At 43.0% G+C, this 27,425-nt stretch overlaps 1 protein-coding gene across 9 annotated transcripts in view; it reads left to right on the forward strand.

Moving 5' to 3' along the window:
- The window catches only part of grip2b (glutamate receptor interacting protein 2b), a 382,378-nt gene that overhangs the window by 299,362 nt on the left and 55,591 nt on the right, over nt 1–27,425 (forward strand). For 5 of the 9 annotated variants that reach the window (XM_061932424.1, XM_061932423.1, XM_061932421.1 and 2 more), the window contains exons 2-4: nt 9,390–9,467; nt 22,730–22,865; nt 22,943–23,088. In XM_061932424.1, coding sequence (XP_061788408.1) covers nt 9,390–9,467; nt 22,730–22,865; nt 22,943–23,088 — 360 coding nt within the window. The remainder of the gene's footprint in view (nt 1–9,389; nt 9,468–22,729; nt 22,866–22,942; nt 23,089–27,425) is intronic. The other 4 variants (XM_061932426.1, XM_061932422.1, XM_061932430.1 and 1 more) reach the window with 1 other exon arrangement.

Consider the following 27,425-nt stretch of genomic DNA (forward strand, 5'->3'; position numbering starts at 1 on the left):
CCAAGACTCCTTGCATCCTTACATCCTAACTTCCTTGACTCCTTGCCTCCTTACATCCCTACACCATTGACTCCTTGTATCCTTAAACCCTAACATCATTGGTTCTTTGCATCCTTAAATCCAAACAGCATTGACTCCTTGCAGCCTTACATCCTAACATCATTGACTCCATGCATCCTAACATCCTAACATCCTTGACTCTTTCCATCCTTGAATCCTAACATCCTTGACTGTTTGTATCCTTATGTAGTAACATCATTGATTCATTGCATCCTTTCATCATTGACTTCTTTGAATCTTTGCAGCCTAACATTTTTGACTCCTTGCATCCTTAAATCCTAACATCATTGACTCCTTGCATCCTAACATCCTAACATCCTTGACTCCTTGGGTCCTTACATACTAATATCATTGACCCCTTGCATCCTATCATCATTAACTTCCTTGATTCCTTGCATCCTAGCATTTCTAACTCCCTGCATCCTTAAATCCAAACATCCTTTACTCCTTGCTTCCTTACATCCTTGAGTCCTTGCCTCCTTACATCTGAACATCCTTGACTTCTTGCATCCTTACATCCTTTCATCCTTGCATCCTTACATCGTTGACTCATTGCATCATTGCATCCTTACATCCTAACATCCAAAAATCCTTACATCCTTGCATCCTAACATCCTAGCATCCTTAAATCCTAACATCATTGACTCATTGTATCCTAACATACTTGACTCCTTGCTTTCTTGCATCCTTGACTCCTTGCCTCCTTACATCCAAACATCCTTGACTTATTGCATCCTTACATCCTTGCATCCTTACACACTTGACTTCTTGTGTCCTTATATCCCCAATTTCTTGATTCCTTGCATCCTAACATCCTTACATCCGGTGCTGCGATGAGGTGGCGACTTGTCCAGGGTGTACCCCGCCTACCGCCCAAACAAAGCTGAGATAGGTTCCAGCACTCCCGCGACCCCGAAAGAGACAAGCGGTAGAAAATGGATGGATGGATCCTTACATCCTAACACTCTAACATCCTAACAGCCTTACAGCCTAACATCCTTACATCCTAATATCCTAACATCCTTGCACCCTAACACCCCTACAGCCTAACATCCTTGCACCCTAACACCCCTACATTCTAACATCCTTACATTCTAACATCCTAAAATCCCAACATCCTTGCATCCTAACACCCTTACAGCCTAACATCCTTGAATCCTAACATCCCTACAGCCTAACATTCTTACATCCTAACCTCCTTACATCCAAACATCATAACATCCTAACATCCTTGCATCCTAGCATCCTTACAGCCTAACATTCTTGCATCCTAACATTCTTACATCCAAACATCATAACATCCTTGCATCCTAACATTCTTACATCCAAACATCATAACATCCTTGCATCCTAACATCCTTGCATCCTAACATCCTTGCATCCTAGCATCCTTACAGCCTAACATCTTTACATCCTTGCACTCTAACACCCTTACAGCCTAACATCCTTACATTCTAACATCCTTACATTCTAACATCCTAAAATCCTAACATCCCTGCATCCTAACACCCTTACAGCCTAACATCCTTACATCCTAACATCTTTACAGCCTAACATTCATACATCCTAACCTCCTTACATCCAAACATCCTAACATCCTTGCATCCTTACAGCCTAACATTCTTACATCCTAACATTCTTACATCCTAACATCCTTACATCCTAACATCCTTGCATCCTCGCATCCTTACAGCCTAACATTCTTACATCCTAACATTCTTACATCCTAACATCCTTACAACCTTCATCTTAACACCCTCACAACCTAACATCCTTACAGCCTAACATTACATCCTTACATCCTTGCATCCTTACATCCTAATCTAACATCCTTTCATCCTAACATCCTAACATCCTAACATCCTTACATCCTAACATATATCCTTACATCCTAACATCCTTACATCCTTGCATCCTTACATCCTAAAATCCTAACATCCTAACATATATCCTAACATCCTTACAGTCTAAAATTCTAACATCCTTACATCCTTACATCCTTACATCCTAACATCCTAAAATATATCCTAACATCCTTACAGCCTAACATCCTTACATCCTAACATCCTAACATATATAGTAACATCCTTACAGCCTAACATCCTAACATCCTAACATATATCCTAACATCTTTACAGCCAAACATCCTAACATCCTAACATCCTTACATCCTAACATCCTTACATCCTTACATCCTTACATCCTAACATATATCCTAACATCCTTAGAGCCTAACATCCTTACATCCTAACATCCTAACATCCTTACATCCCAACATCCTTACATCCTTATATCCTAACATCCTAATATCCTTACATCCTTACATATATCCTAACATCCTTACAGCCTAACATCCTTACATCCTAACATCCCAACATCCTTACATCCTTACATCCTAACATATATCCTAACATCCTTACAGCGTAAAATCCTAACATCCTTAAATCCTTACATCCTTACATCCTTACATCCTTACATCCTAACATCCTAACATATATCCTAACATCCTTACAGTCTAACATCCTTACATCCTAACATCCTAACATCCTTACATCCTAACATCCTAACATATATCCTAACATCCTTACATCCTAACATCCTAACATCCTAACATCCTTACATCCTAACATCCTAACATCCTTACATCCTAACATCCTTACATCCTTACATCCTAACATATATCCTAACATCCTTACATCCTAACATCCTAACATCCTTGTATCCTAACTAGAGCTGAAACGATTACTCGAGTAATTTGATTACAAAATATATTCGAGTAATTTTCGTATTTTTTTTACGGCATTTTGCCTCGTTAAGGCCATGTCCACACGAACACAGATACTTAATAAAGGCATACTTATCTCTGCGTTTAGGCCTCTTGTCCACATGCAGACGCATACTTTTGTCTATAAAAACACAGACTTTTACAAACGCTGGCCAAAGTGTAGAGATCCAAAACTCGGAGACTTGTGATGACGTCACGGTTGTGCGATGTCATTTCCAAGCTCAACAACACTGCCTTGCTGCCTTTAAACACACTATAAGAACACTTAATGTATGTTTGAATGTAAACATGCTGCTCTTTTCACTCAACATTAATAAAAAAGACACATCAAAATGGGCTTTGCATTCAACACTCCCTAATGACTAATGACAGTCAGCTGTTTTGGATAGGATCGCTGTGGAACCTCCACCTGATAGAACAACTTTGACAAGCAAGTCTTTTTGCTCTGTGTCATAAGAAAGGTGCAACATTATTTTATGTTTTTAGTCTTTATTTAACGACAAATCATGAAGTTAACTTACGTGTCTTGCTTCCATTTTTGTAGAAGGAGACGGGCGCGACCGTGCTCACGTGTAAAAAGCAACCAAGCAACTCAAAAAGTAGCGTCCTCCTTGTAGTGTGTACAGATGTTAAAGACAATTTACACTTCATTACACATGTGCCATATCACTATATCCATGATTAAATGCTTTATAATTCCACGACAATTTTGCAGCGGCACACGCACGTCCGTGCGCTTTGTATAGGCACTTAAACATGCAAAAGGGTTTAGTTAGTCCGCGCTGATTTTATAAATAATGTAGACTTCACTGCACATGTAATACATCACCATGTTGCTGATTAAATATGTTATAATTCTATCAGTGTTGGGTTTCAGCGGCACAGGCGTGCATTCGCTCTTTAATAATGTTCCCAGGGCTCTGTGTACGTGCAGGCTGGTTTTAAAGATAATGTACATGTCATTGTACGTCTAGTTCAGTGGTTCTTAACCTGGGTTCGATCCAACCCTAGGGGTTCGGTGAGTCAGGCTCAGGGGTTCGGCGGAGGTCAAGACACACCCGACTCATCGTGTAAATAAAAACTTCTCCCTATCGGCGTATTACGGATACGGCAACAGCAGAAGTCACACTGATTTGCAGGTGTGTGATTTGTTGTGAGTTTATGCACTGTGTTGGTTTTGTTGTTTGAACAAGGTGATGTTCATGCACGGTTCATTTTATGCACCAGTAAAAAAAACATGGTAACACTTTAGAATGGGGAACATATTCACCATTAATTAGTTGCTTATTAACATGCAAATTAGTAACATATTGGCTCTTAACTAGTCATTATTAAGTACTTAATAATACCTTATTCGGCATGGCCTTATTATAACCCTAACCCTCTAACCCTGACCCTAACCGAATAACTCTAAATTAAGTCTTTATTACTTAGAATATGTTCCCCTAGTGTCCAAATAACTCTAAATTAATTATTTGTTATTTAGAATATGTTCCCCTAGTGTCCAAATAACTCTAAATTTATTATTTGTTACTTAGAATATGTTCCCCATACTAAAGTGTTACCAAAAACATATAACTTTGTCTTGAATTTGAAAAAAATGTTGTATTTTATTTTTCACTAAAGAAGGGTTCGGTGAATGTGCATATGAAACTGGTGGGGTTCAGTACTTCCAACAAGGTTAAGAACCACTGGTCTAGTATATCAAAATAAAAAATAATAGGAGGTGTAATGCCACCAAGTCAGATATTGCTGCTTTTTTCAGGCTTCTGATTGGACAAAATGTGCATGACAGCAAGTGTATGTGTTTGTGTGTAGACATAGACACTTTTGAAACTACACTTGTGTGGATGGAGATTGTTTTAACCCCAAAAATGTGGCTGCACCAAATGATAATATAAATCCATCCAATAAAGTCTAAATACTAATAAGGCAACAAGAGAAGTATCCCACACTTCTCTTTTGTAAAGTAAAATTGTACAGCCGATATGGGCATCTACATCAACTATATGATTTGCCTGAGTAGCTGGACAGGACAAAAACTTTTTTTTTAAATTATTTATTCGATTACTCGATTAATCGATCGGGATATTCGATAGAATACTTGATTACTAAAATATTCGAGAGAATGAGAATCAGCACTTCCAAGTCCGAGTCCATGGTTCTCGCCCGGAAAAGGGTGGAGTGCCATCTCCGGGTTGGGGAGGAGATCTTGCCCCAAGTGGAGGAGTTCAAGGACCTCGGAGTCTTGTTCACGAGTGAGGGAAGAGTGGATCGTAAGATTGACAGGCGGATCGGTGCGGCGTCTTCAGTAATGCGGACGCTGTATCGATCCGTTGTGGTGAAGAAGGAGCTGAGCCGGAAGGCAAAGCTCTCAATTTACCGGTCGATCTACGTTCCCATCCTCACCTATGGTCATGAGCTTTGGGTTATGACCGAAAGGACAAGATCACGGGTACAAGCGGCCGAAATGAGTTTCCTCCGCCGGGTGGCGGGGCTCTCCCTTAGAGATAGGGTGAGAAGCTCTGCCATCCGGGGGGAGCTCAAAGTAAAGCCGCTGCGAGAGGAGCCAGATGAGGTGGTTCGGGCATCTGGTCAGGATGCCACCCGAACGCCTCCCTAGGGAGGTGTTTAGGGCACGTCCGACCGGTAGGAGGCCGCGGGGAAGACCCAGGACACGTTGGGAAGACTATGTCTCCCGGCTGGCCTGGGAACGCCTCGGGGTCCCACAGGAAGAGCTGGACAAAGTGGCTGGGGAGAGGGAAGTCTGGGCTTCCCTGCTTAGGCTGCTGCCTCCGCGACCCAACCTCGGATAAGCGGAAGAAGATGGATGGATGGATGGACTAAAATATTCGATAGCTGCAGCTCTAATCCTAACATCCTTGCATCCTAACATCCTAAGATCCTTACATCCTAACAGCCTAACATCCTAACATCCTAACATCCTAACATCCTCACGACCTTTCATCCTAACATCCTAACATCCTCACGACCTTACATCCTAACATCCTTACATCCTCGCCTCCTCGCATGCTGCCATGACAAAGGAAGAGTGTGTGTATTGAAAGCAGGTGATGATGTTCTGCTGCACACCTGCCACGTTGATCTTCCTCGTCGTCTCCTCAGCTGTGATGGTTGACTCCTTGGTGGGAAGGAAAGAAGCTCCTTGGGTTCATCGCGCCTGCTTTTGTTTGTCTTTGAAGATCGACTGACAGTTGGAAAGCAGACGTTACTCTGATAAACTCTTAGTCGCTTTGTAATGGCTGTCACTTAATAAAAATCACATTAAACATGACATAATTACAAACAAGTAATATAGAAATACTAGTCTGAACAACCCCTTGGATGTTTAGTGTTTAACTGTACGTAAGGACCACCAAAGGAGTGAAAAGTAAGACTTGCAGCGCTAAGGAGACCCCTCTGCATCCAACGCCCCCCACCCTGACACACCAGCCTGCAATTAACCACAACAGAAAAGCCATTAAGGTTCCTAATTACTGCTTGTTCTCGCCATTCGCTGTGTGTGTGGGCGACAAACTGTGTGTGTGTGTGTGTGTGTGTGTGTGTGTGCGCGCGCGCGCGTGTGCATGCGTGTGCGTGCCGTGTGTGTTAACCACTGATGTGGACGCTGCCTAATTACACGCCTTCCACGATTTGAGCATCATAATGACCACAATCAGACGCCTGAGCCTTCAATAAGTGTGTGTGTGTGTGTGTGTGTGTGTGTGTGTGTGTGTGTATGTGTGTGTGTGTGTATGTGTGTGTGTGTGTGTGTGTGTGTGAGTGTGTGTGTGCGGAAAGTTGCTTGAAAAGTTCTCGATAGCAAGCCCTTTCATGAAGCCGCATTCTTGCTGATAGGACAAAATCATTTATTGATAAGAAATTGTTCCTATTTGATGTTTCTCAACATGCCCTCGTTGTGTTATTGCTAACCCCCCCCCCCCCCCTTCCCCCCTCCCACCTCCCTGCAGGTTTTCATGGTGTGTGTGTGTGTACTCTATCTTCTCTGAGCTATGAGAGAACTTATGGAAGCCAAACTGAAGCCACAGCTTATGAATTATTTCACCTATTACACTGCTGAAAGTCAATATATGTGGCAACAACAACAGGAGCAGGACTGCAGGGGAAAAAACGCTTATTTTGCGACAATTTTTGGATTGGATGTCTATAGATGGTGAATTTAGGAGTTGTTTCTACACCAGTGATTCTCAAACTGTGGGATGCAAATCACTAGTGGTACTCTGGCTCCATCCAAAAAAAAATCACTTAATTAAATATTAAAACACAGTGTTACTGTTCAAACTGTGTATAATGATAGAGTGGCCAAAATACTAAATATGCTTGTTTTATGTTTTAATCAATACATAGGCCTATTATGCTGCTTTATTTAAATGTTGGTCATTATGGTGATACATGGGGAGCCAAGTTTTTTCTGAGGTGGTACTTAGTGAAAAAAGTTAGAGAACCAGTGTTTTTCTACACCAGTGTTTTTCAACCACTGCCATGAGCTACAGTCTGGTGTGCCATTAGGGATGATCTAAATTCACCTATTTGGGTTAAAAATATTTTTGCAAACCAGTAATTATAGTCTGCAAATGATGTGTTGTTGTTGCGTGTCGGTGCTGTCGAGAGAGCTCGGCAGAGTAACCGTGTAATACTCTTCCATATCAGTAGGTGGCAGCCGGTAGCTAATTGCTTTGTAGATGTCGGAAACAGCGGGAGGCAGTGTGAAGGTAAAAAGGTGTCTAATGCTTAAACCAAAAATAAACAAAAGGTGAGTGCCCCTAAGAAAAGGCATTGAAGCTTAGGGAAGGCTATGCAGAACAAAACTAAAACTGAACTGGCTACAAAGTAATCAAAAACAGAATGCTGGACGACAGCAAAGACTTACTGTGGAGCAAAGACGGCGTCCACAATGTACATCCGAACGTGACATGACAATCAACAATGTCCCCACAAAGAAGGATAAAAACAACTGAAATATTCTAGATTGTTAAAACAAAGTAGATGTGGGGAATATCCCTCAAAGGTAGACATGAAACTGCTACAGGAAAATACCAAAAAAAGAGAAAAAGCCACCAAAATAGGAGTGCAAGACAAGAACTAAAACACTCCAGACAGGAAAACAGTAAACAACTCATCTGACCATGTAACTTTCCTCCAGAAGGTCTTATCTTTGTCTATGTGATGTCAGTTGAAACACAAATTTAGCTGTTTGGCTACAACACCCAGCAATATGTTTGGAAGAGAAAAGGCGAGGCCTTTACGCCCAGGGACACCATTCCCACCGTCAAGCATGGTGGTAGTAGTATTATGCTCTGGGCCTGTTTTGCTGCCAATGGAACTGGTGCTTTAAATGGGACAATGAAAAAGGAGGATTACCTCCAAATTTTTCAGGACAACCTAAAATAATTATCCCGGAGGTTGGGTCTTGGACCCAGTTGGGTGTTCCAACAGGACAATGACCCCAAACACACTTCAAAAGTGGTACAGGAATGGCTAAATCAGGCTAGAATTAAGGTTTTAGAATGGCCTTCCCAAAGTCCTGACTTTAAAGTGTGGACAATGCTGAAGAAACAAGTCCATGTCAGAAAACCAACAAATTTAGCTGAACTGCACCACTTTTGTCAAGAGGAGTGGTCAAAAATTCAACCAGAAGCTTGTGGATGGCTACCAAAAGCGCCTTATTACAGTGAAACTTGCCAAGGGACATGTAACCAAATATTAACATTGCTGTATGTATACTTTTGACCCAGCAGATTTGGTCACATTTCCAGTAGACCCATAATAAATTCATAAAAGAACTAAACTTCATGAATGTTTTTAGTGACCAACAAGTATGTGCTCCAATCACTCTATCACAAAAAAATAAGAGATGTAGAAATAATTGGAAACTCAAGACAGCCATGACATTATGTTCTTTACAAGTGTATGTAAATTTTTGATCGCGACTGTATATTGATGCATGGTTGGTTATGGTTTAAAGTCATATCCGACAATTGCGACAATGACTTTTTACTGTCAACTGAGTTTCGTTTTTTAATAATTTCTGCTGTTGGTGTGCCTCCGGATTTTTTTAAACGCAAAAAATGTGCCTTGGCTCAAAAAAAGGTTGAAAAACACTTTTCTGCACATTATTACGTGTATGAGCTGCTTTAAAGGTTTCAATAGGAGAATTAAATAAATAAAAAGGAGTATTGTTTAGTCGCCGAGACAAATGAATGTTTAAACGTCCCCCCGCCCCCTCCAACGGAGCGGCGGTGATAAAGTAGGACACGTCCTCTCTTCCCAGTGGAGCCGCGATAACATCCGCAGCCTCAGCGAGTGTCGCAGCAGTCATGGATGTGTGCAGTCATCATCAAGTATGGCTGACACAAAACAACACAACTCTTCAATAGATGACAGGAAGGAAGAAGTCAGAGGGTCATGAGCTGGTTAATTTAATGCATCACAGCAGATCACAACAGTTCTCAGATATTTTGTAAATATGCCTCTAAAGGATATACCGTTACATATTAACACGTTATATTCTCTTTCCTTTCAGATGATGGACCGTATGGAAAAACGAAGGATGTCTCTGGACCAGAACACAACATGGCGTCCAGGAGACACAGTATACCAGGCATGCATCACCTCCACACTCCTGTCTTTGGCATTTGTCTAACACATGACATAACACATTTCTTTAGGACACAGCATAACATGACAATGTAGTATATAGACACAGTACCGTATTTTTCGGAGTATAAGTCGCTCCGGAGTATAAGTCGCACAGGCCGAAAATGCATAATAAAGAAGGAAAAAAACAAACCGTATTTTTCGGACTATAAATCGCAGTTTTTTTCATAGTTTGGCCGGGGGTGCGACTTATACTCAGGAGCGACTTATGTGTGAAATTATTAACACATTACCGTAAAATATCAAATAATATTATTTAGCTCATTCACGTAAGAGACTAGACGTATAAGATTTCATGGGATTTAGCGATTAGGAGTGACAGATTGTTTGGTAAACGTATAGCATGTTCTATATGTTATAGTTATTTGAATGACTCTTACCATAATATGTTACGTTAACATACCAGGCACCTTCTCAGTTGGTTATTTATGCCTCATATAACGTACACTTATTCAGCCTGTTGTTCACTATTCTTTATTTATTTTAAATTGCCTTTCAAATGTCTATTCTTGGTGTTGGGTTTTATCAAATAAATTAAAACTGCGACTTATAGTCCGAAAAATACGGTATATTACACATAGTAAGGCATACACAACATAACACACTATAATACACATCTTGAAATAGTATAATGCACATGGTAACACACAACCTGACATATTATACACTTTTTACACAACACGGCACACTATAATACACATCACAACATTTTATACACATAATACACAACATTATATTCACAACTTAACACACTTTAATACACACCATGACATATTATACACAACATTACACCATAGTTAGTTGAGCTCATAGGACTAGATAGTACAATCCCTCAGATTAATCAGCAGTTAGTGTTGAGTGGGGGGTGGGGAGTTAGGGGCAAAAGCTTCACTGGGGTCTTCAGGTGGGCACCCTCCTTCATTGGTGTTTCGTTGATAGGCCCACGACACCTCCGGAGGGCTCAACGGCGACATCTGACGTCCCAGGTGTGCCCCCCTCTGCCTTTACCCCGGCCCAGTTTGGGTCCTTTCTGTTGAACCGTATCCATCTGCTACTTCGTTCAGCAGCATCCGACAGCGATTTGACAGCCCGCCGGAAGGCCTGACCTCTCAATCCCATTCCTTTGAGGAGCTTGGTTGTGGACGTAGCAACGAAGCCTCTGCACCCGACTTCAACTGGAAGCACTCGGGCACGCCAGCCGCGCTGCTCTGCCTCGGCTGCTATGTCCACATACATCAGTTGTTTGCGCTCATATGCTTCACCAACTGCTGCTTCCCATGGTACAGTTAGTTCAACAATGAACACAGTCTTCTGGGAGGTTGACCACAAGACCAGGTCCGGCCTGAATCTGGTTGTAATGATTTCAGGCGGGAAGATGAGTTTGTGGTCCAAGTCAACCTGCATTTTCCAGTCCTGGGCAGAGTCCAGAAGGGTTGCCTTCACTCTTGCAGATGGTTTTGGTGGGAGTCGTCCTGCTCTTACAAACTGAGTGGTGATTGAGTGACTAGGGATTGGGGGAGGGAGGGCCTTGTTGTTATTTCTCCTTTCCTCCAGGGTGATCGCCAGTTGTCTCAAGACCTGGTTGTGCCTCCAGGTGTAGCGGCCTTGAGACAAACTGATTTTGCAGCCGATGAGGATGTGACTGAGTGTTGCAGGGGTTTGACAGAGTGCACAAGAAGGATCTTCTCCAAACCATTGGTTTAAGTTCTTGGGTGTGGGAAGAACATCGTAGGTGGCTCTGATGATGAAGCTGATTTGGCTCCCTTCCATTTCCTAAAGATCCTTCCATGTGAGCTTACGATGCTCCAGGTTTTCCCAGCTAGTCCACTGTCCCTGTTTGGACTGTGCCACTGCTGTTGCACATCTGTCTGCCTCCTCTTGTTGTCGAACCTGATCAACCACCAGCTTTCTCCTCTGGGCTGATGTTGCCTTGTGCCATGTGGGTCGACTAGCCCCAAGTCCAAACCCACCTCTTCCATGCTGCACTTGTCCCACTACGTCTCCATGCCTCAGAGCAGATTTGGCTTGTTGCATGGCCTCAGATGGGATCCATTTCCTCCCGGTTGCCAGTCTGGGAGCAACAGCTCGGATCACCTCATCTTGAGACTCAGTCAGTGTCATGCTCAGCCTCACCTTGGTGCATTTGAACTCCTACGCGAGGCTAGAGATGGGCAGTTCCAGGGCACCATGACCATATAGGCCGATGTTACTGAGGCAGCGTGGAAGGCCAAGCCACTTCTTGATGTATGCACTGACTGTTCTCTCCAGCTTCTCGACTTTGGACATCGGGATCTCGTAGACTGTTAGTGGCCATATCAAACGGGGGATAAATCCAAACTGTAGGCACCACAGTCCGAGTCTTTGAGACTTGCGTTGTACAATCTCCCTAGACTCTTGACTGGCAGCTCTGATACCAACGGAATGGGAGTATCCTTGATGTAGAACTTCTGGTCCGTGATTTCCCTTGACGATAGATATGCTCCTGGACTTGCTGGGTTTAAACTTCATCCGTACCCATGTAATGTTGGCCTGAAGCTTTCCCAGCAGATGTTTAGTGCATGCAACGGTTGAGGTCAAGGTGGTCATGTCGTCCATGTAGGCACGGATGGGAGGTAGACACTGTCCCCCTCTCAGACGTTCTCCACCCACAACCCATTTGGAAGCTCGAATTATCACTTCCATTGCCATGGTGAAGGCTAGAGGGGAGATGGTACATCCAGCCATTATTCCCACTTTCAGAGATTGCCATGATGTTGTGTATTCTGTTGTTTTGACACAGAATTGCAGATCACAGAAGTAGTTTTTCACCAGGTTTGTGATGGTATTTGGGATGTGGAAGAAGTTGAAGGCTGTCCAGGTGAGAGAATGAGGGACGGATCCAAAAGCATTTGCTCGGTCTAGGAATAAGACGTGCAGGTCTCTTCCTTCCCTCTTGGCAGATTGAATTTGGTGCCATATCATGCTTGTATGCTCCAAGCAACCTGAGAAACCAGGTATTCCAGCTTTCTGCACGGATGTATCAATCAAGCTGTTTTGCTTCAGGTACGTTGTCATCCTTTTAGCAACGATGCTAAAGAAGACCTTCCCTTCATCGTTTACCAGGTTGATCTGCCGGAATTGATCAATGTTTGAGGCATCTTTTTCCTTTGGGATTAACACTCCCCAGGTCTGTGCCACACTTTTGGGATGGTTTGCTTCATCCATATCACCTTCATCTGCCTCCACAGAAAGCGTAAGACATTTGGGGATTTTTTGTTCCATAATACACATCATGATGTCATGATCCGTTACCCGGATCATGGCATGAATTATGTTGGTTATGTTTCTGGTTTTAGTCGGTTTCCTGGGTGCACCCTCTTTCCCTGTTTACTGCTGGTTTCCATGGGCACTGATTCTCCTCACCTGTCTTAGTTTTGGCAATTAGTGTTTCCACCAGGTGTTTTGGCTAATCACTCCCCTTTATAGTTTCCTGTCACCCAGCAGTAAGTGCTGGGTCAATGTTTGCTCTACGCAACATTTACGTTTCCCCTGGTTTTCTCCTCATAGTAAGTTTGTGCACGCTAGCATTCCTTGTTTATCACCCTTGGTGACATTTTGGTTTTTTTTGTTTAGCTCCACGCTTGCTAGCTTCCTCAGTTTCGTATTTTTGTCCTGCCTTTTATTTATTAAAAATACTTAATCCTACCTGCACACTCCTCCTGCTTGTCTTCTGCCTTGGAAGGAACACGACAATCTCAACCATGCGTCCAAGACGTAACAGATTGACCCAGCCAGACGAAGTGTTCCTGTCCAACAAGGACAAGCAAGACATCCTCCTGGAGCTCAGAGCGGACACGCAGCCATGGGAAGACGAGGACGAAGCCGAGCTGTCCGAGGAAGACCTTCCGGCCGACGCCATGGTAGCATGGGGGCAGCTTATGGCGAAGTTGACGGACGCAGAAAGCCGCTTCCTCCCCCACTCGCAAGCCACCCGGACGTCCTCCTCAGCACTTTGCCAACAGGCACCTTTCCTTCACTCGACCTGTCAGCTTAATCCTGGTATGATCAACTCCCACCTTGCCGATGTATATAATGCTTGGGATCTCGTCAAGTGCCGCCAAGACTCATGCCCGTCGCACGGTGACGTCACAGACACTTTTCCCCCAACGTTGTCTGCCAGGCTCTTCCCGTGCGGCTTCTCCTCCCCTCAGTCACCACCTGCTGGCAACTGTCCAGAAAGGTGACAGCGGCGCACACGCACAAGGCCAGCTTCCAGGCTTCCTAGAGCCCACCCGTCCGTGCCCTCTGCTCCCGCCGAACTCTCTCAAGCACTCCCCCCACCTGCTCCATCTAGCATCTGGAATCTGCTTCCTGAGGGGGGGGCCAGTGCTGGTAGCGTGTCAGCGGGGGAAGCAGACCTCATTCCACTGAGGTTGCTGCCTGCCTCTCCTCCAGCGGGGGCGCTGTCTGCTTCGGCCCTACTTCCTGCTCCAGTGCCAAAAAGCAAGTTGGATCCACCAGAGAAGTACAGCGCAGAGTGGGTGGACGAATGGTACCAAGGGGTGCTGAAGGAACTGGAGAGGGAGGAACAATCCTGTTCTGTCCTGCAGCCACCTACCACTCTGACCCCGCCTGTCACTTCTGAGTCGCCCACTCCTCTGGCTCCTCCCACGCCGACAGCCCGAACGCCCGCCACTCTTACGCCACCATCAACCCTGGTGGTCCTGCAAATGCCATCCTCTCCACCTCCTGCTCCAGCACTGCAAAGCACACAAGACCCCGCAGAGACCAACCAAGTAAAATGGGCATTGCACCAACAGGACAAACAACTTGGACAACAAGAGGAACAGTTTGGCGTTCTTGGGGCTTGCGTCAACGCCATAGCGGAACGCCAAGACGCCCGCCTTGGTGCTTTGGAGAGACAGATGGGAAGTATACTCTCCGCACTGCAGGTGATGATTCCCCCTACGGCCAACACAGCAGTCCAACTCAGACATCCACCACCCGCAGATACTCCGATGCCTGATTCGCCTCTGGCTCCACCCACGCCGACAGACGAGCCGCCTGCCCCGCCTCTGGCTCCGCCCACGCCGACAGACGAGCCGCCTGCTCCGCCTCTGGCTCCGCCCACGCCGACAGACGAGCCGCCTGCTCCGCCTCTGGCTCCGCCCACGCCGACAGACGAGCCGCCTGCTCCGCCTCTGGCTCCGCCCACGCCGAAGGCGCCTCCTGCTTCCATGGCGACGGCGCCTCCTGCTTCCATGGCGACGGCGCCTCCTGCTTCCATGGCGACGGCGCCTCCTGCTTCCACGGCGACGGCGCCTCCTGCTTCCACGGCGACGGCGCCTCCTGCTTCCACGGCGACGGCGCCTCCTGCTTCCACGGCGACGGCGCTTCCTGCTTCCACTGCGACGACGCTTCCTGTTTCCACGGCGACGACGCTTCCTGTTTCCACGGCGACGACGCTTCCTGTTTCCACGGCGACGACGCTTCCTGTTTCCACGGCGACGACGCCTCCCGCGCCTGCCTTGTCTACGACGTACCCACCTCGTGTCCGGCGGGCCGCAGCACGGCGCCGCCCACCTCCTCGTGTCCGGCGGGCCACACCTCGGCGCCGCCCACCTCCTCTTGTCCGGCGGGCCGCACCACGGCCCACCTTGTCGTTTCTGGACTTTTCATGGACGCTTTTGGCGCCAACAGCAGCGACGCCCCAGACTTTGGTACAGGACTCAAAGACTGCTGAGGTTCTGGCGCCAGTCTCGTCCGCCTCCTCAACGGCCACAGACATGGCCGTTCCGAGGTCGCCCGCCTCGACGATTGTGGCGACAATCCACCCGCCGCCGCCACCTGACTTGTCCCCGGTGGCTTCGGGGACACGTGGCCTGGCGGCCCACCACCAAGTCCTCCCTCCACCCTCCCGTGACTTTTGACTTTCTGGGGGGTTTTTTTTGTTGGGGAGGGGTTTCTAGTTTGGGACGTCTGGGATCCGTCCCTTAAGGGGGGGGTTATGTCATGATCCGTTACCCGAATCATGGCATGAATTATGTTGGTTATGTTTCTGGTTTTAGTCGGTTTCCTGGGTGCACCCTCTTTCCCTGTTTACTGCTGGTTTCCATGGGCACTGATTCTCCTCACCTGTCTTAGTTTTGGCAATTAGTGTTTCCACCAGGTGTTTTGGCTAATCACTCCCCTTTATAGTTTCCTGTCACCCAGCAGTAAGTGCTGGGTCAATGTTTGCTCTACGCAACATTTACGTTTCCCCTGGTTTTCTCCTCATAGTAAGTTTGTGCACGCTAGCATTCCTTGTTTATCACCCTTGGTGACATTTTGGTTTTTTTTGTTTAGCTCCACGCTTGCTAGCTTCCTCAGTTTCGTATTTTTGTCCTGCCTTTTATTTATTAAAAATACTTAATCCTACCTGCACACTCCTCCTGCTTGTCTTCTGCCTTGGAAGGAACACGACAATCTCAACCATGCGTCCAAGACGTAACACATGACATGTTATACACAACGTAACACCCTATAATACATACTATGGCATTTTATACACAACATTGCACACTTTAATACACGCTATGACGCATCACACACATGGTAACATACTATATTACACATTTTGGAATGCTATACACAAAATAACACACTATAACACATCATGATACAGTATAATACATATGGTAACACACTATAACACATGATGGCATGTTGTACACAACATAACACATTACATGATGACACAGTATAATACACATGGTAACACACTACACTATGATACAAACACTTGTAATGGCACATTATACACAACATAACACACATTATGAGGCATCATGATATAGTATCATACACATGATAACATTCTATATTACACATTTTGGAATGTTATACACAACATAACATACTATAACACATCATGATACAGTATAATACACATTGTAACATACTACAAACTCCGTTTCCATATGAGTTGGGAAATTGTGTTGGATGTAAATAGAAACGGAATACAATGATTTGCAAATCCTTTTCAACCCATATTCAATTGAATGCACTATAAAGACAAGATATTTGATGTTCAAACTCATAAACTTTATTTTTTTTTGCAAATAATAATTAACTTAGAATTTCATGGCTGCAAGACGTGCCAAAGTAGTTGGGAAAGGGCATGTTCACCACTGTATTACATCACCTTTTCTTTTAACAACACTCAATAAACGATTGGGAACTGAGGAAACTAATTGTCGAAGCTTTGAAAGTGGAATTCTTTCCCATTCTTGTTTTATGTAAAACTTCAGTCGTTCAACAGTCCGGGGTCTCCACTATCGTATTTTATGCTTCATAATGCGCCACACATTTTCGATGGGAGACAGGTCTGGACTGCAGGCAGGCCAGGAAAGTACCCTCACTCTTTTTTTGCGAAGCCACGCTGTTGTAACACGTGCTGAATGTGGCTTGGCATTGTCTTGCTGAAATAAGCAGGGGCGTCCATGAAAAAGACGGCGCTTAGATGGCAGTATATGTTGTTCTAAAACCTATATGTACCTTTCAGCATTAATGGTGCCTTCACAGATGTGTAAGTTACCCATGCCTTGGGCACTAATACACCCCCATACCATCACAGATGCTGGCTTTTGAACTTTGCGTCGATAACAGTCTGGATGGTTCGCTTCCCCTTTGGTACGGATGACACGATGTCGAATATTTCCAAAAACAATTTGAAATGTGGACTCGTCAGACCACAGAACACTCTTCCACTTTGCATGAGTCCATCTTAGATGGTCTCGGGCCCAGAGAAGCCGGCGGCATTTCTGGATGTTGTTGATAAATGGCTTTCGCTTTTCATAGTAGAGCTTTAACTTGCACTTACAGATGTTGCGACAAACTGTATTTAGTGACAGAGGTTTTCTGAAGTGTTCCTGAGCCCATGTGGTGATATCCTTTAGAGATTGATGTCGGTTTTTGATACAGTGCCGTCTGAGGTATCGAAGGTCACGGTCATTCAATGTTGGTTTCCGGCCAGGCCGCTTACGTGGAGTGATTTCTCCAGATTCTATGAAACTTTTGATGATATTATGGACCGTAGATGTTGAAATCCCTAAATTTCTTGCAATTGCACTTGGAGAAACGTTGTTCTTAAACTGTTTGACTATTTGCCCACGCAGTTGTGGACAAAGGGGTGTACCTTGCCCCATCCTTTCTTGTGAAAGACTGAGCATTTTTTGGGAAGCTGTTTTTATACCCAATCATGGCACCCACCTGTTCCCAATTAGCCTGCACACCTGTGGGATGTTCCAAATAAGTGTTTGATGAGCATTCCTCCTATGTTGTCTTTGTAGCATATTCAACTGAATATGGGTTGAAAAGGATTTGCAAATCATTGTATTCCATTTATATTTAAAACTAACACAATTTCCCAACTCATATGGAAACGGGGTTTGTATAACGCATGATGAGATGTTATACACATAACACATTATATGACACAGTATAATACACATGGTAACACACTACACTATGATACACACACCTGGAATGGCACATCATACAAAACATAACACGCTATAATACACATCTTGAAATAGTATAATGCATATTGTAATACACAACCTGACATATTATACACATTTTACACAACATAACACACTAAAATACACGTCACACCATTTTATACACGTAACACACGACATTATATTCACAACTTAACACACTTTAATACACATCATGACATATTATACACAACATTACACCATAATACACATCCTGACATGTTATACACAACGTTACACCCTATAATACATACTATGGCATTTTATACACAATATAACACACTTTAATACACATTATGACGCATCATGATATAGTATCATACACACGGTAACATACTATATTACACATTTTGGAATGTTATACACAACACATATATATATATATATATATATATATATATATATATATATATATATATATATATATATATATGTGTGTGTTTGTTATGAGCAATCATGGTGGGTCTTTGGTTACTTATAGTAAAATAAGAATACAAATATGTGAAGTTTTAATAACAATGTAGGTATATTTTATTTTTATATTTCCGCCGTATACGCAAAAGCTTCTGGAAGATGTCAACACACTTGTGTGCATGTTGTGTCTCATGTGCTGCAAGTTTAAAACTCCCAGCTAGTTCACCCCAACTTTTTGCAAATACAACATACAGAGTGAGTCATTAGCGTGTGTATGTGTGTGTGCGTGCGTGCGGCGTGCGTGTGTGTGTGTGTGTGTGTGTGTGTGTGTGTGTGTGTGTGTGTGTTTTGTGTGTGTGAGTGAGAGACAGAGACTGATCCTGAGTGTCACCTGAGAGATTTAGAAAATCTACCAAATCTATCACAGCAAAGATCTATCTCATCTGTGCGTGCCTGTGCTTGTATGCGTGTGTGTGTGTGAGTGGGAGGGGGGTTGTTATCTCTTCACTTTTTACCTACACTGACATCCTTTGAGGGCATATAAGCATCATCAAGGAACGTGCCATTGGTGAGTTTGTAAACCACTATAGTACTCAATAGAGCACAGACCTTTACCAAGGCCAACAATCCAAACACACACTCACACACTCCTTATGTCTGAACTATGTCATTATGCCTCAGCGCATGAATGGGCTTTATTGTTACACTGTTTCATCATAAAATAATAAAATCATTAAAATTAGGAAATTTGTACAGCACAAAGCAGCACAAACCTAGCAGAGACAATTGGAACACGTTTGAGAAGATTTTGACAAGGTGGGTCGCGTGTGTGTGCGTGTGTGTGTGTGTGTGTGTGTGTGTGTGTGTGTGTGTGTTCTGGCAATGGGGACATCGCTCTGTTTACACAGTCACCTTTAGGGGACCTCTGACAGTATGGGGACAAAAAAACAGGTCCACTAAAGGGAAACCTTTTTAAATGATAGTCAGATCCATTCTGAAGATGCCTAAGTGATTTTTAAGCTTTGGCCCATAAAACATGTTTAACATCTAATTTGAACTTTTTTTTTTTTTTTTTTTTTTTTAAATGGTCCTCAGTAGTCACGTACAAATTTGTGTGAATTATGCAAAATTATTTAAATTTGGTCCCCATGAACCATATTAACTATTTTTCCCCAGGGTCCACAGTAAGAATGATCAGCACATTACTTCATCAATCCAGAGATTTAAAGATGTGTATGAGCTAACTGGGCAGTGACCATTTTACCTAAAAAGATTTTATGCCTCCACAACCTGTAGAAAGGGTGGTCCCCACAAGTGATGATCAAAAACTTGGTACCCATTCCAAATGATAACCAGTGTGTGTGTGTGTGTGTGTGTGTGTGTTCTTGTATTTCTACCCTTCTTGAGACATCAACAATGAAAACCATTGCATCTTATAGAGAGTGTCTCATTTGCACCCCTGGTGGTAAAATCTATGAAAATGAGGGTGGTCCCAAAAAGGAGGGATTTTTCAAATTGACTGTGTGTCGGTTTTAAAAGTGCTCCCCCTCTGGTCAACATATGAAAAAACAAGTGTGTGTAAAAAAAATTGAAGTGCTCCCCCTCTGGCCAATATATGTAATAACAAGTGTGTGTAAGAATTTGAAATGTGCCCCCTTTGGCCAAAATGTATTAAAAATAAATAAATAAACATGTATATAGAGACATATTGTAATAACTTGAAGTAAATAATGAAGATTAAAAAACAATTACAAACAATAAATAAATAAAACAAATAACTAAAAGCTTACCTTTTTTATATTTGTATAGTATGTATATATTATTAATTTTGAAAGTACAAATATGTATACATCTAGAAAGAGGTAGGCAACTTTTCAGAGGTCTCAAGAAGGTAAGAAATACAAGATTTTGTGTGAAGCCGACGGCGTTTCTGGGTGTTGTTGATAAACGGTTTCCGCCTTGCATAGGAGAGTTTTAACTTGCACTTACAGATGTAGCGACCAACTGTAGTTACTGACAGTGGGTTTCTGAAGTGTTCCTGAGCCCTTGTGGTGATATCCTTTACACACTGATGTCGCTTGTTGATGCAGTACAGCCTGAGGGATCGAAGGTCACGGGCTTAGCTGCTTACGTGCAGTGATTTCTCCAGATTCTCTGAACCCTTTGATGATATTACGGACTGTAGATGGTGAAATCCCTAAATTCCTTGCAATAGCTGGTTGAGAAAGGTTTTTCTTAAACTGTTCAACAATTTGCTCACGCATTTGTTGACAAAATGGTGACCCTTGCCCCATCCTTGTTTGTGAATGACTGAGTATTTCATGGAATTTACTTTTATACCCAATCATGGCACCCACCTGTTCCCAATTTGCCTGTTCACCTTTGGGATGTTGCAAATAAGTGTTTGATGAGCATTCCTCAACCTTATCAGTATTTATTGCCACCTTTCCTAACTTCTTTGTCATGTGTTTCTGGCATCAAATTCTAAAGTTAAAGATTATTTGCAAAAAAAAATGTTTATCAGTTTGAACATCAAATATGTTGTCTTTGTAGCATATTCAACTGAATATGGGTTGAAAATTATTTGCAAATCATTGTATTCCGTTTATATTTACATCTAACACAATTTCCCAACTCAAATGGAAACGGGGTTTGTATATATATATATATATATATATATATATATATATATATATATATATATATACACACTTATGTATAAACAGTACAGGCCAAAAGTTTAGACACACCTTCTCATTCAATGCGTTCTTTATTTTCATGACTATTTACAATGTAGATTGTCACTGAAGGCATCAAAACTACGAATGAGCACATGTGGAGTTATGTACTTAACAAAAAAAGATGAAATAACTGAAAACATGTTTTATATTCTAGTTTCTTCAAAATAGCCACTCTTTGCTCTGATTAATTATTTGCACACTCTTGGCATTTTCTCGATGAGCTTCAAGAGGTAATCACTTGAAATGTTTTTTACTTCACCGGTGTGCTTGAAACTCATTGAGAGAATGCCAAGAGTGTGCAAAACAGTAATCAAAGCAAAGGGTGGCTATTTTGAAGAAACTACAATATAAAACATGTTTTCAGTTATTTCACCTTTTTTTTTGTTAAGTACATAACTCCACATGTGTTCATTCATAGTTTTGTTGCCTTCAGTGACAATCAACAATGTAAATAGTCATGAAAAAAAAAGAAAACGCATTGAATGAGAAGGTGTGTCCAAACGTTTGGCCTGTACTATATATATATATATATATATATATATATATATATATATATATATATATATATATATATATATATATATATATATGGATGGATGTATATTTATTTATGTATGGTTAAGATGCATTCCTTTATCATAATTTATTTATGAGCATGAGAGAATTGTAAGCAGCAAATACACATATTGTATGTGGCATGACACATTTCTTCCATCTATCCATCCATTTTCTACCACTTGTCCCTCTCGGATTAGTGGGGGTTCTGGACCCTTTCATTTGGTAATAAATGTCGGCCTCATATAATTGAATACATAATAGTAAAAACACTGCATCCACTTTTTTGGCGTTGGCCCACATTAAACTTTAAGTTAAATAAACCATTCCTTAATGCAGATAAAATAATAAGGTAGTATTAGCTTTAAATTGCATATGTGTAAATGTCACGATCGATGATTCGCTGGCTGATGGCATCATCGCAACAGAATGAAACGTGTCCACTTCACTTTCTTTCAGCTTTACACATATTACGATGTGGAACATGTTAAAGCCATACATTTTTGTTTTGAAGGTGAGAACTCAAATGTCCTTATCTCACAAGGAAAAACATCTGATTGGCTCTCTTTTATAACCAACTCCCTGGCCCTCAGTCATAAGTGTGCTGTTAAAGAGCTATGATTGGATATATTCCCAACTTGTCCCACCCATCTACAAAACGATATCAAACATGATTGGATTTTGTTTCTGTCAACATTTTTGTCTTGTTTTTATACGTTAACTAAAATGTCAGTTAATTGTCTTAGTCAACCTGCCTTTGTTTTGATTAGTTATCGTCATATTCTTATCTGTGCCGATGTAAAAGACAAAATGCAAATGAAATAAACAGCTTCCAGCCAAGGGCGGGCTCGGCTGACTGTGAACAGGCATGGTGAATGAGTTCGTTAATCGCTTATCATGTGGCGTCTGTGCGTGTGTGTGTGTGTGTGTGTGTGTGTGTGTGTGTGTGTCTGTTTGTGTTTGTGTGTTTTGCTTAGAAGCGCTGAGGGGTGTGACCATGGTAGAGCTGGTGAAGAAAGAGGGCAGCACGTTGGGCCTCACCATTTCAGGAGGAACTGACAAAGATGGGAAACCGCGGGTATCAAACCTGCGACCCGGAGGTCTTGCTGCTCGGTGAGTCTGAGAGAGGAAGTTGTCACTTAAACGTCAATTGTTATTTCGGTGTGTGTTTTTTTTTTTTAAATGAGCAGGAGTGACCAGCTAAACGTTGGAGACTACATCAAGTCTGTGAACGGCATCAATCTCACCAAACTACGACACGAAGAAATCATCAGCTTACTGAAGAACGTCGGGGAACGAGTCCTGCTGGAGGTGGAGTACGAACTGCCCCCTACAGGTTAGAGATCAAATCAAATCAAATCAAATCAACTTTATTTATAGAGCACATTTAAAATTTACCACAGGGGTAGCCAAAGTGCTGTACAATGAGCAGGTTAAAAGATAAAACGAGTACCGAGCAAACACAACACAACACAAACAGAACACGATAAAAAATAAATAATTAAAATAGAATTAATAAAAACATAAAAACATAAAAACAGGATCACAGCAGGTGTATTATGGGGCGCCATTGCAGGATGGATATCACTCAGTGTTAAAAGCCATGGAATAAAAGTATGTTTTTAAGAGAGATTTAAAAACAGGAAGAGAGGAGGCTTGTCCAACACTCAGGGGTAGGTCGTTCCAGAGCTTGGGAGCAGCAACGGTGAAAGCTCTGTCACCTCTAAGATTCAGCCTTGTGTCAGGGACCGTCAACAGCAGCTGATCGGCTGATCTTAAGGATCGGGTGGGGCAGTAAGGCTGAAGGAGGTCGGAGAGATAGGTTGGCGCGAGGTTGTTTAGACATTTAAAAACAAATAAAAGGAGTTTAAAATGTATTCGGTAACGCACAGGGAGCCAGTGAAGGGACGCTAAAATAGGGGTGATGTGCTCACGTCTGCGGGTCTGTGTTAGCAGACGAGCAGCAGAGTTCTGCACAAGCTGCAGGCGGGCGAAGGAGGCCTGGCTAATGCCAACATACAGGGCATTACAATAATCAAGACGAGTCGAGATAAAAGCGTGGATTAATTTCTCAAGATCATGTCTTGATAGAAGCGGTTTCACTTTCGCTATTTGGCGTAATTGATAAAAGCTTTTTTGAACGACGCTGCTGATTTGTTTTTCGAATTTAAAATCTGAGTCAAACTTTACCCCCAGGTTTGTGACAGAGTCGCTGAGATACGGGGTCAGAGTGCCGAGGTCAACGTTGGGGGAGGGAGAGCGACTTGGACCGAACAACATAACTTCTGTTTTATCTTCATTTAGGCTCAGGAAGTTAGCTGAAAGCCAGACTTTGATGTCGTGCAGGCAGTCAATAAGACGTTGAACCGTGTTATTTTGTGCCATGGGAAAATAAATCTGGCAATCATCGGCATAAAAATGAAATGCAATTCTGTACTTCCTAAAAATAGAACCAAGGGGGAGAAGGTAAAGCGCAAATAAAATTGGGGCAAGGATTGAGCCCTGGGGGACCCCATGTGGTAAAGGAGCTGTGGATGACATAAAACTGTCTACTTTTACACAAAAACTCCTGTCGGTTAGGTACGACCGGAACCAGTTGAGGGCGGCGCCCTTAATGCCCACACAGTTCTCAAGACGAGTGATTAAGGTGGCGTGGTCGACGGTGTCGAACGCAGCAGAGGGCGATAAATACCTGTAAAGACAATCGAGTTAGCGCTGCGCGACACGTGACACAGACAGTTTGGGATCGCAGCAAGAGGAGGCGAGCAAGTGACAGTGAATGGATGCGTTTTTTGAGAAGGGAAAATGAAAATGCCGAACAGGGTCCTGGACAAAATTCTGACCCAAATGAAGGCCCTAGTATGGAGTGGTCGACAAAATAAAAAAGACAAGACGGTGAGCTCGAGGCAATACAGCGAAAGCTATCTTTCTTTTGGATTTACTTTCACCGGGGATGCGACAGCACCGACTCCGCAGTGCTTGGTGTGTGGTGAGTTTTTGATTGATTTATTGAAACTTTTATTCGTAGATTACACAGTACAGTACATATTCCGTACAATTGACCACTAAATGGTAACACCTGAATACGTTTTTCAACTTGTTTAAGTCGGGGTCCACGCTAATCAATTCATGGTAAAAGAAAGGAAATATCCAATAACGCCATTGTGCCTAGCAAGCTTAAACGCCATCTCCAAACGAAACACCTTTCCGTTCAAAACAAGCCGATGGACTATTTTGTACGCTTACGTACAAACAATGAGAAACAGGCAACTTTTCTGAGAAAAACCACAAAGGTAAACAAGAGAGCCCTCAAAGCTAGCTACCTTGTTGCTGGACTCGTAGCTAAATCAAAAAAGTCCCACAGTGTGGCAGAAACATTAATACTGCGAGCTTATAAAGCCATTGTAAATTAGATGCTCAGGCCCAAGTTTCACACTAGGTGAGTATAAATACATTTAGAAACGATATTATTAACTATATGTATTATATACTGTGTTAGAGTGTCATTTTGGTTGGTGGTGTGCCGGAGGATTTTGTAAATGTAAAAAGTGTGCCGCGGCTCAAAAAAGGTTGAAAATCACTGCAATAATTTGTCATGTCCCATCAAGGGCGCCGAAAAGGGGGGGGGGGTAAAGGAGACGGATTCTAGGGGCCCATGATGGAGGGGGGCCCAGAGAGGCCCCTAATGATGATGAAATTATAATACAGAAAAAATAATGACACTGTGTTGGGGGCCCTGTAAAGATTATTTTCATGGGGCCCAAAATCCCTAGTGGCGCCCCTGTGTCCCATCATGCGACACTGGTCATATGACTGTTGTGGGATATAGCTTCCCCAAAATAGCAATGTGTCGGGTAAACTGGCTTATCTCTGAAAGTATATAAAAAAGGTTAGTTATGTCTTCTCATTCATATACTTTTGGTGAAATGGAATAAAACCCTTTTTTGGGAAGGATTGAGATTCCATCCATTGTACCGTGGTGTTAATTTTGTTTACTAAAACTGTTTGTCTTATTTATCCTCAACGACCTATTTTCCCCTGACTGAAGTAGGACAATAACAAGTCCAAACAAATGCACGTTGACAAAAATGAAAAAGACTGTCATGACTTGATTTAAAGGCCTACTGAAATGTGATTTTCTTTATTAAACAGGGATGGCAGGTCCATTCTATGTGTCATACTTGATCATTTTGCGATATTGCCATATTTTTGCTGAAAGGATTTAGTAGAGAACATCGACGATAAAGTTCACAACTTTTGGTCGCTGATAAAAAAGCCTTGCCTGTACCGAAAGTAGCAGACGAGTAGCGTGACGTCACTGGTTGTGGAGCTCCTCACATCTGCACATTGTTTACAATCATGGCCACCAGCAGCGAGAGCAATTCGGACCGAGAAAGCAACGATTTCCCCATTAATTTGAGCGAGGATGAAAGATGTGTGGATGAGGAAAGTGAGAGTGAAGGACTAGAGGGCAGTGGGAGCAATTCAGATAGGGAAGATGCTGTGAGAGGCGGGTGGGACCTGATATTCAGCTGGGAATGACTAAAACAGTAAATAAACACAAGACATATATATACTCTACTAGCCATAACACTACCAGGCTTATATTTAATATGCCACAAATTAATCCCGCATAACAAACACCTACCCCCTCCCGTCCATATAACCCGCCAATACAACTCAAACACCTGCACAAAACACTCAATCCCACAGCCCAAAGTACCGTTCACCTCCCCAAAGTTCATACAGCACATATATTTCCCCAAAGTCCCCAAAGTTACGTACGTGACATGCACATAGCGGCACGCACGTACGGGCAAGCGATCAAATGTTTGGAAGCCGCAGCTGCATGTGTACTCACGGTACCGCGTCTGCGCATCCAACTCAAAGTCCTCCTGGTAAGAGTCTCTGTTGTCCCAGTTCTCCACAGGCCATGGTAAAGCTTGACTGTCATCTTCCGGGAATGTAAACAATGAAACACCGGCTGCGTTATCCGGCACAACACCTGTCGCAATACACCGCTTCCCACCTACAGCTTTCTTCTTTGCTGTCTCTATTGTTCATTGAACAAATTGCAAAAGATTCACCAACACAGATGTCCAGAATACTGTGGAATTTTGCGATGAAAACAGACGACTTAATAGCTGGCCACCATGCTGTCCCAAAATGTCCTCCACAATCCGTGACGTCACGCGCTGACGTCACCATACCGAGATGTTTTCAGCAGGATATTTCGCGCGTAATTTCAAATTGCACTTTAGTAAGCTAACCCGGCCGTATTGGCATGTGTTGCAATGTTAAGATTTCATCATTGATATATAAATTTTCAGACTGCGTGGTCGGTAGTAGTGGGTTTCAGTAGGCCTTTAAGTTTAGTAGTGCTTATTCCTACATTTAAGTCTGTTTCTGTTCTTTACCCGATTTCCTTTCGTTGCCGTGGACACTAAATGATCACACCTGTTTTCGTTTAGGGATTAGTCTCCTCACCTGTTTCTGACCCTAATTACTCCCAGTTATATTTTGGTTTCTCCTAGCCTAAATTTGCTTGATCGGTGTACGTTCTACGCGTCAGGTACGTTTGCTTATGTTTTTTCACCTCTCCGTGTTAAACTAAATTTTTGCTTTGTGCGCCCCCGAGCGACACTTGTATTCAGGTTTTTTCCCATTATATGG

The sequence above is a fragment of the Nerophis lumbriciformis genome, linkage group LG38, assembly GCF_033978685.3.
Source record: "Nerophis lumbriciformis linkage group LG38, RoL_Nlum_v2.1, whole genome shotgun sequence".
NCBI lineage: Eukaryota > Metazoa > Chordata > Actinopteri > Syngnathiformes > Syngnathidae > Nerophis > Nerophis lumbriciformis.